General features: G+C 43.0%; 1 protein-coding gene and 1 long non-coding RNA gene across 3 annotated transcripts in view; one reads left to right on the plus strand and one right to left on the minus strand.

The window, feature by feature from the left end:
* Positions 1 to 18,045, minus strand: part of SKAP1 (src kinase associated phosphoprotein 1) — a 287,224-nt gene that overhangs the window by 4,759 nt on the left and 264,420 nt on the right. For both annotated transcript variants that reach the window (XR_004818749.1, XM_025439745.3), the window contains exon 11: positions 17,847 to 17,947. Coding sequence is in view for 1 of the 2 variants with exons in the window: in XM_025439745.3 (XP_025295530.1) it covers positions 17,847 to 17,947 (101 nt within the window). In the remaining variant the exon portion in view is untranslated. The remainder of the gene's footprint in view (positions 1 to 17,846; positions 17,948 to 18,045) is intronic.
* On the plus strand, positions 6,105 to 8,387 carry LOC112655033 (uncharacterized). The gene is made up of 3 exons (XR_003133522.3): positions 6,105 to 6,525; positions 7,279 to 7,461; positions 8,097 to 8,387. It is a non-coding gene; the product is annotated as an uncharacterized LOC112655033 (long non-coding RNA).

Here is an 18,045-nt window from a genome sequence, read left to right on the forward strand (position 1 = left end):
AGAGAGAAAGAGAGAGAGAGAGAGAGGCAGAGAGAGAAACAGGCTCCATGCCGGGAGCCTGACGTGGGACTCGATCTCGGGACTCCAGGATCGCGCCCTGGGCCAAAGGCAGGTGTGAAACCACTAAGCCACCCAGGGATCCCCTATTGCTCAAGTTCTATGATACTTCTCAGTCCTTAACTTGCTTGACCTCTCAGCCATGCTGGCACTATGGACCCTCAATGAGGCATTTTCTTTTCTTAGTTTTTATGATAAATATACTCTCAGACTTCCTTCTTACCTCTTTGGTTGCTTCTTCTCATTCTCCTTTGCAAGCTTATCTTTCTCTATCCTTCCTTTGGATGTGGTTGTTTCCATCATTCTGTCCTGGCCCTCTTCTGACTTGATGCACTTTCCTTGAGCAATCTCATATACCTCTGCTTTAGCCACTGTGTCAAGGACTCACAACCATGGCTCCAGCCCAGATTTAAGCACTGGATCATAATACCCAAGTCATGTCCATCAAGCTGCTCAAACTCAACATATCCTAAATTTAACCCATCAGCCTGCCTCTATTTCCATTCCTACTCCCAGCCAGCTTTGCCCCCTGTGTTCTCCATCTTGGTGGATGGTAGCACCATGCACTCAGTTAATCAAGCCAGGAACTCAAGACTCATTTCCAGGTGCACCTTTTCTTCCAGTCAGTCCTTGAGTTCTGCTGATTCTGTTTTCAGAGTATTACTGGAATCTATCCACTTCTCTCCATTCCCATTGCCAGTATCCTAGTCATGGCACTGCCATTTCTCATGAGGACTACAGAAACAGCCTCCAAACGGGTATCTGTATCTCCATTCTTGTTCGCCTCCAGTCTAGCCTACCTTCATTCTGCAGCCAGAATAATTCTAATGCACATTGATAAAATCACTGCTCTGCTTGAAACCTTTAAGTGGGTTCCCATTGCTTCTTGTCAATGTCTTCCTAAGGTGGACAAGGCTGTGCACAACCTGGTCCTGTTCACTGCTCAAAATTGTTATCTACCCCGTAAATTGAGTAGACCCTTAGTAAAACAGAATTTGTCTCGGCAACTCCCACAGGCCACGGGCCCTCTTACCTTACAGCTGTTCCTCTGCTTGTTTAGCTTCTACTTCCTTTCTCCCTTTCATGGGGCTCACTCCTAAGCAGCTTCAGATCTCAATTCCTGTGTTTCTCTAGACTCTCTGGAAGCCTCTCTTTGCCACTCTCTGTGTGGGGGCCCCAGCTATGTACTGTGTACTATGCCCTGGGCTTCCCTGGAAATGAGTTCATCAAGCTGCCTTGTAGCTAGCTGCCTGCCTTTGTCTCACTGCCAATCACTAGGTGGAAAGTTCTGTGAGAGCTGGAACTTTGTTGGTTTTGTGTGCTGTTCTACTCCCAGCACTCAGCATGGTATCCGGCACAGAGAGGGGCCAAAAAATACTTGTTAAATGAAGTTATGAAGAAATGAAGGGAGCAGTGGGATTTATTCTTTCAGTTGAGCAGATTTAGTTACAACCAACTCCAGGAGAGTCCCCTGGTGATTGAACTGGCTGTGGCAGGAAGAGCGCAACTGCCTCTGGAGACAGTTTCCCCAAATGGTTCCCTAAATACCATGGAGAGGGGCTCACATGCCATAACAAGTGAGACTGGGTTGATCCTAAAAAGAACAAAGAATTTACCTTCGAAGAGCCCGTCTAAAATAAATGAATGTGTCTATCGCCCAGCCCACTGTCTCCACACACCTTCTCGTTCCCTTCCTCCCCCAGGCCAACCTCTCCCTACACACTATCTTGTGGGAAATTACCCAGAGCTCCTCAGCCTCTGTCCGCCACGATGTTTGAAGCTCGTCTCCATACAAGTTATGTTATTGTCCATTTTCCAACACTGAAGTTAAGGCAGTTTCTGCCCTAGTTTCCTTGTGGTGTTACTTTTTGCTTAGCATGTTGCTGGCACGCCATTTCCACAAAGCCTTGCTGTGAGGGGGAGACACTCTGTCCTCCTCTTGCACTGTTACTCACACAAACCCTAGCTTTAGTTCTTCTGCTACCTCACAGGCAGAGAGTGGCACAGTGCTGTCTGATAGCCTCCTGACCAAAGTCAACTTGCTGAAACAGGTCTGAAGTGTGGTCTTCCACCTGCCATATGGCGTCATCTTTATCACCTGAGGAGCTCAGGCCGGGCATTCCCTCCCTAGGGACTGTTCAAGACTCCTGACTTGGACTCATGCTTCTTAGCATCGGCCTTTAGCCGTAAGGCCGGGAGCAGGGGCCAAGCCTTGGGAAGGTGCTCTCTGCCAACCCGCAGCAGAATGAGGCTCAGCAGGACACCTGCAAAGACCAGGCTCCCAGTCCGCGTGCTCTTGCTCGAGGGGAACACTGACCCTGCCTACCGCAGATGTAGAAGCCCCACCACAGCGCCGAGAACCGAAATGAGTGAAATCAACTCTCTGCCCTTCAAAACAAAAGAGCGGGCAGGGTGTAAGGAGGATGGCACAGTCTCAGAGCCCGTAAGTACCCTGCTGTGGGAGCCTAGGAGCTTAATCAAAGCACCTACAGGTCTTGGGATCTGACTGGCTTTTCCAGATTTCATCCCTTGGCTGGAAACCCAAAAAGGGCTGCAGGGCTAAGATGTTTAAAGCATGAATGGAAAATTTCTAGCCTCCTCTTCCACTACCACCTCCCATGCATTGCTCCAACCCAGTCTGAACACCACGAGGTATTTTAAAATAATTTCTACTTTGATGAATTGCTGGGGAGTCCACAATTGCTCATAATCAAAGGGAGAAAAATGCAAATGAGATCCGGCCGAGAACTATCACCACCAAACGTTTATTTCACTGCACAGTGCCAAAAAGAATTAAAACAACATTAAACTCACAGCAATCATGTTTAAGCCCTCGTTTCCAAGTGCCAAATTGCACCACTCTGGATCATACAGATGTTCGTTAATTATGCTAATTTTTATTAAACTATTAAAATGGAGAGAGTACTGGCTCAGCCAGGCAGACCCCAGCTCTGAATGAACTCTGCTCTTGTCTAGAGGTGCTAATTTACTGCATTTTTATTAAGTTGCTGATTCTTGGGTTTTAGTTTTGGGATGGCAGAGAGAACTGAATTCCTGGGATCAACATTTTCAATAAAGTTTGACTTTTCCTGCCCAGATGTTTGGAAAGACCAGAAAAATGCTGAGACACTCCGGGAGACCCGAAATCCTCAATGCGGAAGTGGTTCTCCCTCCAAGGTGGGGATACACGCCTACCACGGGAAGGGATCAGAACTGCACAGGTGCCCCACTCTTCATACATACTGTGTCTGGTAGAGCTAAGAGGTTAATTACACAGCATTGTTAACTGAAGATGTTTGAGGTAAGAATTTAAAAAGCTGTTTTTAAAAAAGCAAACAAACCCTTTACATCAGCACTTGCCCTACTGTCACAAAGTCTTTTTAGAAGCTCTTCACTCAAAAGTAGTGCAACGTGGGGCTTGTTCTCATCATAAATATTTCTAGGCTTGATTAGATATCCGTTTCCCTCAACACCAAACCTTGTTCCACCTCCTTGAACTCCCCAAATGAAGGAATCTTATAAGTAAAGGTTGGCTACTTGGACTCCCTTATCTGGTTGGAGAAGCTATTGGCCTAGATGAGCAGAACATTGAGTGAACTTGAAATAGACACAGCACTCACCATCAGCAACAATCAAAAGTGTTTATGGGGGATTGCACACTGCCATAAAAGGATTTATGCTGCTAATCTCCATCAACAAGGAAAAAAAAAACAACTCAACCCTACCAAACCTGCCATAAAAAGAACAGCAAATTCTATAAACAAAAAGCAGTATGGCCACCAAGCACGGGCATGTCGCACAGCTTGACTCTGCCTCCAGTGGTTTCCTATCGCTGTTTATGGTTTCAAGACTATCACGGACCTCCTCGGTGCTCCTCCTGTCACAGGGCCCTGAGTCCCTGTGTGGTGCTGCAAATACCCTGTCAGTAGGTGTCACGGGATATCAGGGGGAAAACCAGCAGGCGCCTATCATAAGCCTTAAAAGAGATTAAATACCCCTACTCCATGATTGCTACATTTTAATTTCTCTCTTCCCTGCTGGTTCCTATTTGTATAAACTCTTCCATGGCTCCCCTGGAGTAGCACAGACATGACCTGGAATGACCATCCTGTCTTGGGATGAGAATTCAATTTCTAGGCTCAGTGAATCCTAGGCTGTTCCAACAAAAAGAAAGCATCATCCTCTAAGGGCACAGATTCGTAATCTGGAGTCTGTGAACCGTTGGCCGGTCCATGGATGGACACGAAGGGATCTTTGAACTCCTTGAAACTGGTGTGAAATTTTGTGTGCACCTATCCATGTGTCTTGTCCTTGGGATGAAGTCCAAAAGTTTCATCAGATTCTCAAAGGGTTCATGAACCCTCTACAGTTTATGAACCAGCACCCTAGGGGGAAAATATAATGATTTTTATGGCCTGGCTCTGCACTTTTGCCCCATGTGGCCAAAAGTGTGGCCGCCCTTCCCCCAGCTTTAAAAAATACAGTGAAAGGAAATCAAGAATCCTTGTTTCTGCCATGCTAAGGTTCTCAGGTGTCAGCCCTCCAGCCACACAGTCTGTTCCTTCTTCTAAGGCTGAAAGCTGACCAAGCTTGCTCATTCCTGCTAAGGCACCATTGCTCTCTCTCTCTCTCTTCTTTTTTTTTTTTTATTGAAGTATAGTTGGTATACAATGTTATATTACTTTCAGGTATACCACTACCCTAGCACCCTCTCTTTAGCTGTGACTTAAAAGTTGAGGTATCTTCTTAATAGCTCCCATTCAGATCCATGTGATGGCTTTTGGAGCAAGCCACTTGACATCGTCTGCCCTGAGAATGTTCCTAATAGAAATCTTCTCTTTTCACATTGAATTGGGCTTTGATAAGCCTCCGTAGAACAAGATTCCCGGAAAATGTCTCATACTTTTGTTCTTTTAACCATCAAAGTTCACTATATCAGTGCTTGTAAATAAGAGAATTCTTCTTCAAGAGAACAATCAATCAGCCCCTGACATGAAAGATCAATAGAAGGTTGATATATGTATGGGAAAGGTCAATCAATCACAGAATTATTGGTTTATGATTGCTTAGTTCTCTTATCAGTGCTTGTGCATCCGACATTATCATTAGCAAAGATGGGAAATTCGAATTCCTAAGCAGAGTAGACTGTAATATTCCAGGGTCAGCCAAAAATATTGTATTTTTACTCTGGATTCGCCCACAGTTTCTCTACTTCTAAAATCCAGCTTTGGAAATTTAATGCTTTCTGAGCATATCATAAATTATTAAATAAATTGAGGGCTCTAACTCAGCACCCTTCCAACTGCTGAGAAAAGCAAGGCTGGAAACAGGGATTGTTCACTAAAGACAAGCAGGTGCCCGTTTTTCAGCATAAGTGGTTTTGTGGAGAGATTTTGCAGAAGGGAAAAGGAAGTGGTCAGTCGGGTGGATGGTGGATTAGTGGTGTTGGAAGCTGTCAGAAGACCAGAGCTCAGCGCTCAGCTGAAACCTTGGGTAGCTTGGCAGCCTCCTCGGGCTGTTTGACACCATGTTTTAGGTTCTTGGCAATCATTTTCTCGTTTTTCCATTATTCAGAGTTTTGGTCTATCAATCATAATAAAAATGAATCATTAAACTTGCCTCAACTAAACTAGTTTTATTTACTGTCACATTTCAGGGAACTTGCTAACCTGGAGGTTGGTTGGCCTGGGCTAGGGAGGAGGGAAAGGTATGTGAGGTTAAGAAAGGGGGTGCGGAAAGTCTGGGTGGTCAGTGACAGCAGCTGGGGGGCACATGGTGACGACTGTATAGCTAAGACTTGAATCTTTTGAAGAGAAATGAGTTGGCTAGAAGGGAGGTGGTTCTGAGCACTGGAAGGCAAGGGGAAATTCAGCCTCAAGCCCAAAGCTCATGTCTTGAACTGGGGTGTGGGTAGATAATGACTGAGTCACAATGTGCACAAACTGGACATTGTTGGTGATGAAAGTGTGTGTGCAAAACAGTGTGCGCGAGAGAAAAATCACACGCTGTGAAGGTAAGAAGGAGGGTGGAAAGATAATTGAGAAAGAAACACACAACTTGAACTTTGCCTAAAAAAAAGAGAGAAAGGAGAAAGGGAAGGTAAACACTCTGCAGATGGGAGAAAACAAGGTGCCAAGCGCAGAATTCAGGAACAATAGAGACAGCACCATTTCGGAGCTGATAGAATTGTGATACCATGTGAGACCGGCGTATTAATATGTATTCCATAAACTGTGCGGCTCGCAGCTCTGCACCGCTCTGTTTTGCTCTGACCGCAGTACCAGCCTCAGGCACCACAACACAATTTGGAAACAATGTGACGGAAATGTTTAATCTGCTCGGCCCATCTGTGCTGCGTATTTCTCCAGATCTCCCTGAGAGAGGCGCCTTGAATCTCCACATTGCCTTTAATATTCTCCTAAATCACCTCCCCACTGCACTTCAAGGGCCATTGCTACAATATCACAGGTTCATCTAAAGTGCAATGGGGGGGGGCCGGGGGGGGGAGGCACAGGCCAGGGTATTTTTTATTTTAAAATAATTTCCAGAGATTGTCTTTTCTGCTTCCTTAAAAAAAAAAAAAAAAAAAAAAAAGAAAGAAAGAAAAACGTTATTCTACTATTGCCGTAAGGTTATTGAGGTTGTTTGGTACAAAACAGGGTAGGATAGAGTGGAATCATTCTCCAAAGAATTATTTTTATTAATCTTGATTCCCTCAATTGGACATGGGAGGGGGTGAGCAGATGCTTGTTTTCTCTTATCTCTTTTTCTTGCACTTTGCTAGGGTGATGTGCTCATTTGGGGCAGGTGCCTCTTCTGCTTTATGCTCTCCTCATTGAGTATTGGCTTAATCCTGCCCTGCTCCAGACAAAGCCATCTTGTTCAGGACAGGTGTACATTTAGTCCCCGGTCAACCAAATGCCCTCACCAGAAAGGGACACCGTATATATTATCAATTTCAGCTTCAAATCTTAGGTTTTTCTCTCTTTAAGGTATAGATGTTGAACGTCAGATTTCCGCCTCTTCCCCGCACTGGATTTTGCCAGATTCAGTGATTTGGGGCTAGAATGTAGGAAGCTGGGGTGGGTTTCAGAGAAAGAAGGGATGACAAGTCGCCAACGTTCCAAACCTTAGACAAATGAAAGAGAGTTGCACATCACCAAGAAAATTAGGATTCCTTTTGCTTTGTGAATTAAAGAAATGAATAATTTAATCTTCAAGATTGTTCCGGCGAGGGAAAGGCAACGTCCCAGTTGCGGAGCCCTACAGCCTGTCGGTGTGTTACATCATCTGCACACATAGGCGTTTCCATGACAACCGCTTATAGCTTCATTTCCTGGATCCCTCTAGGGGGTGTCACAGCCAGATCCACCTGCTTTTCACCCTACCCTCGGTGGGGTCATGGTAAGGTCGCCAGAATAAATGAACGCGGGTACTAATGATCTGTTTACTGCTGTTTATGCTCTGTGTGTGTCAGGGGCACGCACATTTAGAGAGCTCATTATGGTTGCAATTAGAATGCACCATCGCTAGATATTTAACTCCTTTTTCTTTTAAATTAGCATTTTAATAACATTCTTTGAGCAGAGAAACAAAATGACCATTTTTCACGGACAAACTTCTAGCTGTAGGTGCAACTTTAATGGCAAAGTTGCGAAGGGGAAAGAAGGGAGGGGGAAAAAAAGGCCATTTTTACTACTTTCACCCTCCTCCTTACCAAAAGGATATTTTTATTTGCTTTCTAACACACTCAATTTCCTAAATTTGTTTTGAATCCAATTATTTTGGGTGGTTTAAAGTACCGCACTCTTGTTGGACGGAAATTAGCAGCGATTGAAATTAACTTTCTATGTGACCTGTGAAAGGGGCTAAAATAATTACAAGTGTGTATAAGAAACCCTCTCTCCAAAAGACCCTTGCTGCAGGATCAGGCTGTGATCCGCTGATACCATTATTGGAATATCTTTATACAGTAACCGCAAGGGCTATTTTCTTTAAAAAGGTGATTGTAATGATTGTTTCTGTTGTAAAATTCTTAGGATGGTCTTATAGAGGATAAATGATGGGAAAAATCTGTCATTATTGGGAGGAAGAATGAAAATAACAGCACGGCATCATTTGCCATTTGAAAATGGCCAGATCTTGGAGCACCAACAAGCAAGAGAGATAGAACAAGAAAGATGTGATGTAGAGACCCACCCAGTCAGAATGTCCACAAGGCACTGCTCTTTTAGGAATCGGCCAACACCTTTGCTAGGTGTTTATAGATGCTCTGTTTGTGGAAAGTACAGTGAAAAATAACAATTTGAATGTTTCGATTATCTTTCCCAGTCCGTTCCATTTTCATTATTTATTTCCTATAAATCGGGACCTTGCTGAACATAATTCTACAGACAAGGAGGTGGATGGGACAGCCTGTGTGAAGGAGGAGATAGATGGTGGGTACGTGTAAGACAGATGCTATGCGTTTATGAAAAGGAGCAGTATGTCTGCGTGTGAACATCCACAGAGTAGAGCAAGCAAGCGTGTAAACTATAATGGGTATTTATAGGTGAAAAAAAAAAAAGGTGCAAGGAAGATTGTATGGGAACAAGCACATCGAGCCTGAAAAGGGTCTGCTTTTTCTCCTACCCTCTTGGAATCCATGTCCAAGGTCTGCTAAGACGTCCCATGCTTGCTGCAGCTCCTGTGAAAAGTCAAGCCTTTCCATGACAACAGACGGGGGGATTTCACAGCCAGAGGACCCGGGAGGTCAATTGTTGAAAAGCAAGAGTTAGAAAGCGAGATGGAGATCTCTATCGACATCAAAACAATCCCACTAAAAACCCCCAGAATGAAAAAAGGAGGAACATATTTAAAGACACAGCAGGAAAAAAAAGAACCTTTATAAAAATGCAGGTTTAAAATGTTTATGCTGTTGTATCAGCCTAGTTGCACCTTAGAATCTGCCATTTCATAAATAAAATACGGATGGCATCGACTATAATTTGGTGATAGCTACCCCAGGACATATCTAGATGCACTTGTGTTATTTTAATTAAATACTGCATTATGGTTTGTGACAACTACATAGCTACAGCGTAAATGAATTCGGAATTAAAGTGTTACTTAGGCATCCAGTAATTTTTGTTTCATTCCTCAGTTTTACAAAGCAAATAGCTATAAAATCAAGATGTTTGTTCATTTACAGATGGAGCAGGATTGTTGTTGCTGTTTTTTTCTCCCTAATCCTCACGCACAAAAAGAAGACAGAGCTCAGAGTCTGGCTCCCAACACTCTTAGCTTATGAGCCACATCACAAAGAAAAACACATCCTCTTGACTATAATGTGAAATGCTGAATATTAATTGCTGGTATTATGCTTATCTTTCTAGCCGGGTTCTGTCTTTTAACAATTATTCTGATGGGCTGCAGTCTTGCACCGCCAAGAGATTTTTCTCCTTTGTTTAACAGCTAAAAACCTATTTGATTTGATTTTATTAAAAAACAATCTTAAAGTTCACAATGCTCCTTGGAAGTTTTAGTATCTGGAACTCTTCCCAAATGCAGAATATTAGTGGGAACAGAGAAACTGCCGAAGCTCTTTGCTAAAAAAATGATGCATATTTCTGCATCTAAAAGAAAAAATATTTTTCATTCTGGCAATATTAATATTTCCTTAATGAAACTAGAGAGGGTATTACAGTTTGATATAATCAATTGGTTAGTTTAAATGTCACTTCACCAGCAAATCATGAGAAAGGTTCAGAATATTCTCATCTAACAGGCACAGATTTTCGCTCAAAATTAATATGGTAGGGTAAAAGGATTTTTGTTCAGATTTGAGGATCTAATTGTATCTTTAATGTGTCATATGTCAAGATGAAAGTTTTTAAATAGAAAGTTTCCTGAAACCATTGTCTATTATTTCTGGTTTGAGAATCAATATAATCTTTTTATTAGCCCTTAAATACCATACGTCTGGCAATGTCTGCTAATTCCAGCTTTTCTGTGTTCTAACCAATTACCCCAAGCCTCCCCCCACCCCACCCTGCCAACTAATCCTATAAACTGCATGGAAGTTACTCCCCTGTATGTTTGCAATGAGGTTATAATTTGCTTTTAATATTTTGCTAGTTTGGTTGGAGAGCTGGGCCCATACACTATCAAGAAATGCTGGCAGACAGAGGTTTGGGGAGGCTGAGCTCCTTTTGAGAAAATAATTACACAGAAACAAAGCTTTTGTGACTCCTTTTAAATAGAGCATCTCACCGAAATGTCATCCAGCCTCTTTGGCAGATTAGTGAGGAGTTTATTACTAAATCTCTGTCTAATAAACGTGCAGTTTACTCTGGAGGAGCTGCTTGTTATAATACTGGCAGTGGGAAATGGAGGGAATGTCAGAGTTAAAGACACAAATTTTCCCCATAATATATTCGAATGGAAACCTCTGAATCCAATACTACATGGGCATATCTAATAAATTCACAATATTTCAGTCTCAACAGCCTTCACCGGTTAGTTTTAAAGATTTATGTGGTAAAAAATTACTCAGTGATGAATATGGTTTATTCTGTGCAGTATTGGAGGTATAAGGAATTAAACTACCGTCTTTAACAGTGAATTTATTATTACCTCTGTCAAAAGATGAAGCCTTTAACAGCATTTGTTATAAATTCACCGCAAAATAAATGGCTGGAATTTTTTTTACACTGGAGTTTGTAAAGCATCGGGCGATTCTGAGCATTAACCTAACCCTGCCATGGCTTACATGGTTCTAGGTAAACAATTCTGTCCAGGCCTCATAGTTAATTATCTGATCTGGGACTTGCCACCTGACTGAAAGGTGTGTGTGTGTGTGTGTGTGTGCAAAAAGTGAAGGCTCCTAACCAGGACAATAGTTTAAGAGTAAGTGGAGTAAAGTGGAGAATGCCAGTTTTTTTTCTCTTTTTAAAAGTGGCTTTTATAATAAATGGCAGGAGTTTGGAGGATAGGGTTGATAGGCAATTGGGGCTCTTGTTAGCAGGTTTATATGCATGCATATGCACACACACACGCACACACACACACAAGCATCCTCTCCCTTTTGTCCTCTCTTGGAATGGGTGTCCCCTCATTTATAAAAATTACCTGGAAGGAATGAGGCTGCCAGGGTTTGTTCTAGACGATTGGTTCCTGTCTGGGGGAAAGGAATGGCCTCTACTGAATTTGACCGGTGTATGACCGTTGCCTTCCAGCTGACCCCAAATCCCATTCCCATCCTCCTAACTCTATAGACTCCCATTGGGGTTATTAATGAGAGAAAACACCATCATCATCATCATCTTCGTCATCACAGCACAGTGTTGACCTGCTTGTTAACATGAAATGGGGTGGTGGGGACAGGTTCTGCTTCTCTTTCATATCACCATAAATAAGAAAAGATATTTTCCAATGGTATCCTCTCACTCGCCCCCTTTGGTTAGGTCAGAGGTGAATAATTGCTCTTTGACAGGCATTGATCAGTTTCATCACACTGTTTGGGCAGCCTGCGCCCCAGGCCTATATTCTCCCCACTTACTCCCCTGAATTACCTCCCAAATAACCCTGCCCATCCCCCCATGCAGCCAAGCTGAGGGTAATGGTGCCTGAGGAAGTCCTAAATGGACACTAGATGTCACCAAACACCTCCTTTCCCTCAGAGCCCTGAAATTAAAAAACCAAAAACCAAAAAACAAAAAACAAACAAAAAAAAATTCCAAACCCAACCCAATCTTTCATTTAAAGCAATTGAAGGAATTAACTTATCTGTTTTTATGAGGCTTGTTGTCACATTCAACTAAACACACTTAGAAGAGAAAGTACTGCTGCATTTGGATGATTTTTACAAATCTCTTTTGGAGGGAATGAGGTCAAGGGAGGGGAAAGGTCTACATTCTTTAAGTAGGCCTTGGAGGGAGTAGGTGGAGAACATGGTGTTGTGTTAACACACTCCAGGTGTGCTGGCAACAGGCCTGCTACCTTTAGATAACAAGGAATTGGGTTTGGAGCTAGGGTCCAGCCTAATTTTAAGTGGTTTCAACCATACTGGAAACTCATGGTCACTCAGGTGACAAAGTTGGTCTATCCTCATCCTCATGAAGCCCAAAGTTATCTGACAACATCACATGTTTGATGTTAAATTGGACTTTGCCTATAAGTCTCTGTTTCCATGTTAACTGCACCAGTAGAGAAGACAACCAAAGGCTGGTATGTTTGGTCCATGGGAACACCATATAAGTATAAACCTTCTGTGGTGCCCAGCTGATTGCTCCGAGGGTAATCTCCATGGGCTTAGGTAGCAGGGCAAATCTTGGAGAAGCCTAAGACCAACTCATGAGGTATACAACATAAGCCCAAGAGCTGTAGCTTGCTGACTCAGTTTACCCTAAATAGAAGACCTCATTTGGGGACCTCTTCTCCTTTCTAGTCAATTGAGAGTTTTTCTTTCTCTTTAATTTGTCTCATCTGCTGGACAGCTCACATTGCCGCAATGAATTGCTTCTGGAACACAAGGCTTAATTTTTAAATAGGCATTTATTTAAGTTCTCGCACATAGTGGAACAAGCACTTTTATTAAAGGTTCCCTAGTGAGAGACCTTGGAGCCAGGAAGAGAGTCACTTCTCTGAAAGTTGGAACTTATGACTCATCTTACCCAAATAGAGGCTTCTTTCCTCCCTTTCTCTCGCTTAAAAATAAAAGCCCACAGCAGTGCTGGTCCACAGAAGGGGCCTCACGCTCCACAGATAAAAGAAACTAAGCCAGGGAACAGCGCTACTGCACGGAGGGTGCTTCAGCACCTGCCCTGTCATGCCTGGTGCCCAGGCTGAATGGATTTTTGGAGTACACCTGTTGTTGAACCCCTGCCAAGTACTGATGGCCACTAACCCCCAAATCACTTTCCCCCGCTGTTGATGTTTGGAATGTCAGACAGGACTGAGCAGCAGCCGGCGTGTATTTCAAACACAGCAGATGGATTTTTATATTAGCTCCTATTTCATGTTCAGGCAGAGCAACCGCCACACTAAAACCACAGCCTCAATGCTGCCGAGTTTGCTTCTGTGAGATTAATTCTGTGAAATTAATTGGGACAAGATTGAAAAGGAAATTAAAATGCAGCTGAGTGAACAGGCCTTTCAAACACCTTTTTCCTGCTCTATTCAAACTTGAATTCTGTGGTGGTCGCAGGCATCGTGGGAAGTAATTTACGAGAGGCAGGCTCTCAGGAGCCATCGGTTACGTATGAGGAGACCTGCACAAGCGCCACCACAATCTGGAGCCACTGAAGAGCGTTAAACACCCCGCTGTGGCCTGAGCTGCGTCCCTGCTTGGGGGTGGGGGTGCGGGTGGGGGGAAGCGGAGCTCAGTTCCTGTACCAGAAAAAGCTGTTCAGAAATATCAGGGCCCCGAAAGGAACGCAGGAACATCCGCTAGATGCACAGATCTGCTTCGTTATTAAAATCTCCCTTTAATATATTTTAAGACCCAAATTGGAACTCAGTGAATTAAGTGGGCATGAAACTGCATGGGGCCTAGGAATGCATGGATGTGTTAGGGGAGGTCAGCAGGGGTCCTGCTGACTGCGCCCGCCCGTTGGTTACTGTTTCAGAGCTTGGATACGTGGCTCCGGCCTCTCATCAAACGAGAAGCCTGAACGATCCATCAGTTTTGTCAGTGACAAAATCTCTCAGACCAGGAAAGGCTAGATGGATTTCCATGTAAGCCTCTTCACTGGATGGTTTTCTATTGCCAAGTAAGAAGCTTTTGTGCTTTTGAGTGTCTCTGTGAAGAGTTCTTGGCAGGACAGGCTACCTGCTTTTCCTCTCTCACTTTACCAATAGTTTGTTGAACTCTTGGTATGTATCCAGCATTGACCCCAAGGGTTTACTTTATTGTTAGTGGAAAAGAGAGGAATATAATAATAGTTACCATTCCCTTGATGCCAGATACTTCTTTACATGAATTCTCTAATGCAAGCATCATAACCTCTATGAATAGAAGTTATCCCAATTTTTACAGATGAGAAAATAGAAGATTAGCAGGATTAAGTGACTTTGCTCAGGGTCACATAAGTAACTCATCTGTTACTGATCTGCTTCCTTAAGAACAGGACAGGTGATGGTTATTTGGTTATCTCTTGGGTGTATCTTTCTTGCCCAGCCAATCATCCTCTCTGGAAAATTTATTTTAAAAAGGATAAATAGGGACACCTGGGTGACTCAGAGTCTTGGTTTCTGAGTCCTGAGATTGAGCGCCATGGCAGTCTTAACATTCTAGCTCCCTCTGCCCCCCTCCTTCCAACCCCACTCACATTAGCTCTCTAAAAAATAAAGTAAAATAAAATAAAATCATAAAATGGACAAATAGCTCTCTTTCTGGGATCATTCTTGCCCAAAGGGCCTAGGCCCTAGGCCCTAACAGATTCTCCTCTACCTAGGATTCTAAGATGCAAGGTTGGATCATATTTGGGCAACTATTCAGAAACAACAGGGAGCAGCAGGAGCCCAGGAATAAAGCCCCCGCACCACCACCTCACTTCCGCATCCAGGGGCTATTTCCTGTTCTTAACCTGCCCACTCCCCCAGTATTTCTTTTATCATACAAAGAAGAGGGGAAAACCAGAGGCATTTATGAGGGCCCAAAACAAGTTATAGCAGAAATTTTAAAGTTCGTTTAATCTTTTTTTTTTTTTAAATTTTTATTTATTTATGATAGTCACAGAGAGAGAGAGAGGCAGAGACACAGGCAGAGGGAGAAGCAGGCTCCATGCACCGGGAGCCCGATGTGGGATTCGATCCCGGGTCTCCAGGATCGCACCCCGGGCCAAAGGCAGGCGCTAAACCGCTGCGCCACCCAGGGATCCCCTGTTTAATCTTTTTTTAAAAAAATATTTTATTCATTTATTTGAGTGAGTGAGAGAGAGAGCACACACAAGCAGGCGAAGGCAGAGGAAGAGGGAGGAGCAGACTCCACACGGAGCAGGGAGCCAAAAGTGGGGCTGAATCCCAGGATCCTGGGATCATGACCTGAGCTGAAGGCAGATGCTTAGCTGACTGAGCCATCCAGCTGCCCCTAAATTTGTTTAATCTGAATAAATAATTAAAACTAAACACATTTTCGTGTGGAATTTCTTTACCAATGATGTGGTGTCAAACTCATTGTGTTTAGGATAGGAATCCTAAGGGTGGAAGGAACTTTAGAGGCTATCCAACACAACTCCCTCATTTTACGGGGAAGGAAACTGATCCAGGTATGTACCCAGTTGCATCTTGTCTTGGCTTTCTTGGTAGAAATAGACTTCTCCAGGTTCCTAAACCAGTAGGCCTTTCTTGTCTGACAAAGGTTTTACTGCTCAGAGAGAAAAGTAAAATGGAGATTTCTAGATACCATTTTTTTGGACTAACTTCCACTTGGGTCAGTTCTTTTCCTCTACATGCAAGAGGCAGGTTGCAGAGTGTTAACTGACTCTCCCAAAGGAAGCCAGTTGGGGCTAAACTGGAATGCATTTAGGATTCATGTGAGAACAAATTCCAGAGATTCGGAGTTACTGAATGTCTGAGTAGACAAACTGCTAATGATAGAGGGATCTCCTTTTCTTATCTGTCTGAATTGTTTCATTTGTGTTTCTTAGAGGCAAGGGAATGGATTGGGTGGCCTTTTAAGGTTCCTTCCTGTCCATGGACTGTTATTGAGTTAGGTGATATAATAAAGGTAAATCCAATCCAAAATGCTCCCCAAGCCAACGTTAACTGGAATGAAGCTTTATGAGGGAAACTCCAGTTGAGCTTCCAGCCTCTCATTTCCTCCTCTGACATGCAGGGATTAACAGCGTGCAGAAGGGAGGCAGCTGGTGTAGCTTTTGGGGGGAGAAATGCACTACTACATCGGGAAAGGATGAAAATAGACTTAAGGCCTTCTGAAAGATGGAGAAAGAAACCAGACCAAACCAAAGCAGCAAGGTGTTCTCCCTGCATCAAAGTTTGATATATTAGCTTTCAGTAAGGGAAGGAGGATTGGTTAAAAAAGGTGGGTAGGGGAGGCTCTCCATGTTCTTTGGTATCTCTTAAAAATACAACAGCCAGGGTAACTGCAGATAGCTCTGTACTGCAGGGCAAGTCACCACACAGCCCCTTCTAAATGGAGAAAAAGGACCCCTAGTGAGAAGCCATTAACAAAGGCAAAAGACATGCAAAACAAACAAAATAATCATGACCGAGAGAGAAGGCCAGCAGACAGTCTGGCTCTGTTCTGCCCCCCCTCCTGCTGCAGGCACCTCAGACAATGTAAACAGTTAATTTGTTCACCTGCGGGCTCTGGGCAAACAGAGGCCTGGTCACACCTGAGTGGATAACTCGATTACCCCTGTAATGCCAGCGTGGTAATGTACACAAATTCTATTACAAGGCAAACCTTGCTTTCGGGCATTTGAAATACCAATCAGGCCAATGTCCACTCCCTTCTTTGCTTCCAATTTATTCTTGGTGTATTGGAGCTGCACCAGAATGGCACTAGGATAGAGCTAAATTAGGACTCTGAAAGAAATTACTAGAAGACTGTGATCTCAGCCGGGTTTGCAGGCTTCCTACTCTTTTGTAAAAGGTTGGGTCTGAATTTGGGCCTCACTGCAAGGGGACTTGTTGCAACTACTGAAAGTTACCTAACGTTGGCCTTGGTCTTTTTCCTAAGGATCTTATGGTATCTTTCAAATTGAGACAAACCCTTGGCCAGTGACAGAATAAAAATAAATAGCAAATGATGAGTTAATAACACAATGGGTTTTCAATTTGCCTTTATGGAATCCACATACTCATTAATTAAAGAGCAAATAGTGCCTATTTAAAAAATGTGTTTGTAGAGATTGACCTCATAGAGAAAGAACTTTTTCATACATTACTTCAGGGACAGAACCTATTTCCTAAGCCCACCTATATAGAATATGTATAATCTTTCTTTACAAAGGATGATGCTATTGATCCCTCAAACGGTAGCCTATAATTTCTGAATCTTCTTCACATTAGTGATGGATAGGCAATAATCCTTTTATTTTTTTCTCAATTCTTTTATAATCAACAACACTATTTGTGAGATGGTTAGTAGGTGCTAGGGATTAGCTTTATGACTGAGGAAGAGAATAAAGTTAGCTGGCTCTCGTGGAGTTGGATTCACTATCTCGGTCTTATCAGCACTTGCTCAAACCAATTGAACCAATTAGCTCTGACTGCCCCCCCCACCCCATCATAATTATATTATAGTCTTGTTTATCTGTAAATGACATAAGAAGGTGGTTTACCAAGACAGAATGTTTTCAAGAGAATTACACAGTAATAAATTATGTACATAATGATGGACCTTTTAAGCACTACAAGACCCTAAAAAAAATAACTTGATTGGCATAGTTTTAGTGTTATATCTACTTTGTTGCATTTTTAAATTTGAAAATTAGTTCCTGAATCTGAATTTTCAGTTAAAATTTTCCTTAACGATTAAAAATCAATGGGAATTTACTCTATGTGTGAGGGAGCCATGTAATATACACAAGAGAAATGTATGACATGGAATAATTTTGGTTATGGTGACTACATCACTGCAAGTGAAAAAATAAATTTTTACAGGAAAGAGGGAGAGAGAGAATCTTAAGCAGGCTCCACACCCAGTATGGAGGGGCTCCATCTTACAACTGTGAGGTCATGACCTGAGCTGAAATCAAGAGTCAGATGCTTGACTGACTGAGCCACCCAGGCCCCCCACAAAAATCGACTTTTGATTCAAGCTCCACATTCTACGTCCTTACCTTGCTCAGAATGCGGATGAGGTCACCCCGTTGGAAGGACAGTTCGTCTGGCTGGTCACCATGGCAATCCCATAGGCCCTGGTAATAATTGGTATAGTCCACTGATCAAAGAAAGGAGAAATCAAAGTTAAAAGGACTCTGTCTTTTTTCCAGGGAGCCCACATTTTTGCTGTAAATGGAAACCAGGGTTCTAATATTG

The sequence above is a fragment of the Canis lupus genome, chromosome 9 (assembly GCF_003254725.2).
Source record: "Canis lupus dingo isolate Sandy chromosome 9, ASM325472v2, whole genome shotgun sequence".
Lineage (NCBI taxonomy): Eukaryota > Metazoa > Chordata > Mammalia > Carnivora > Canidae > Canis > Canis lupus.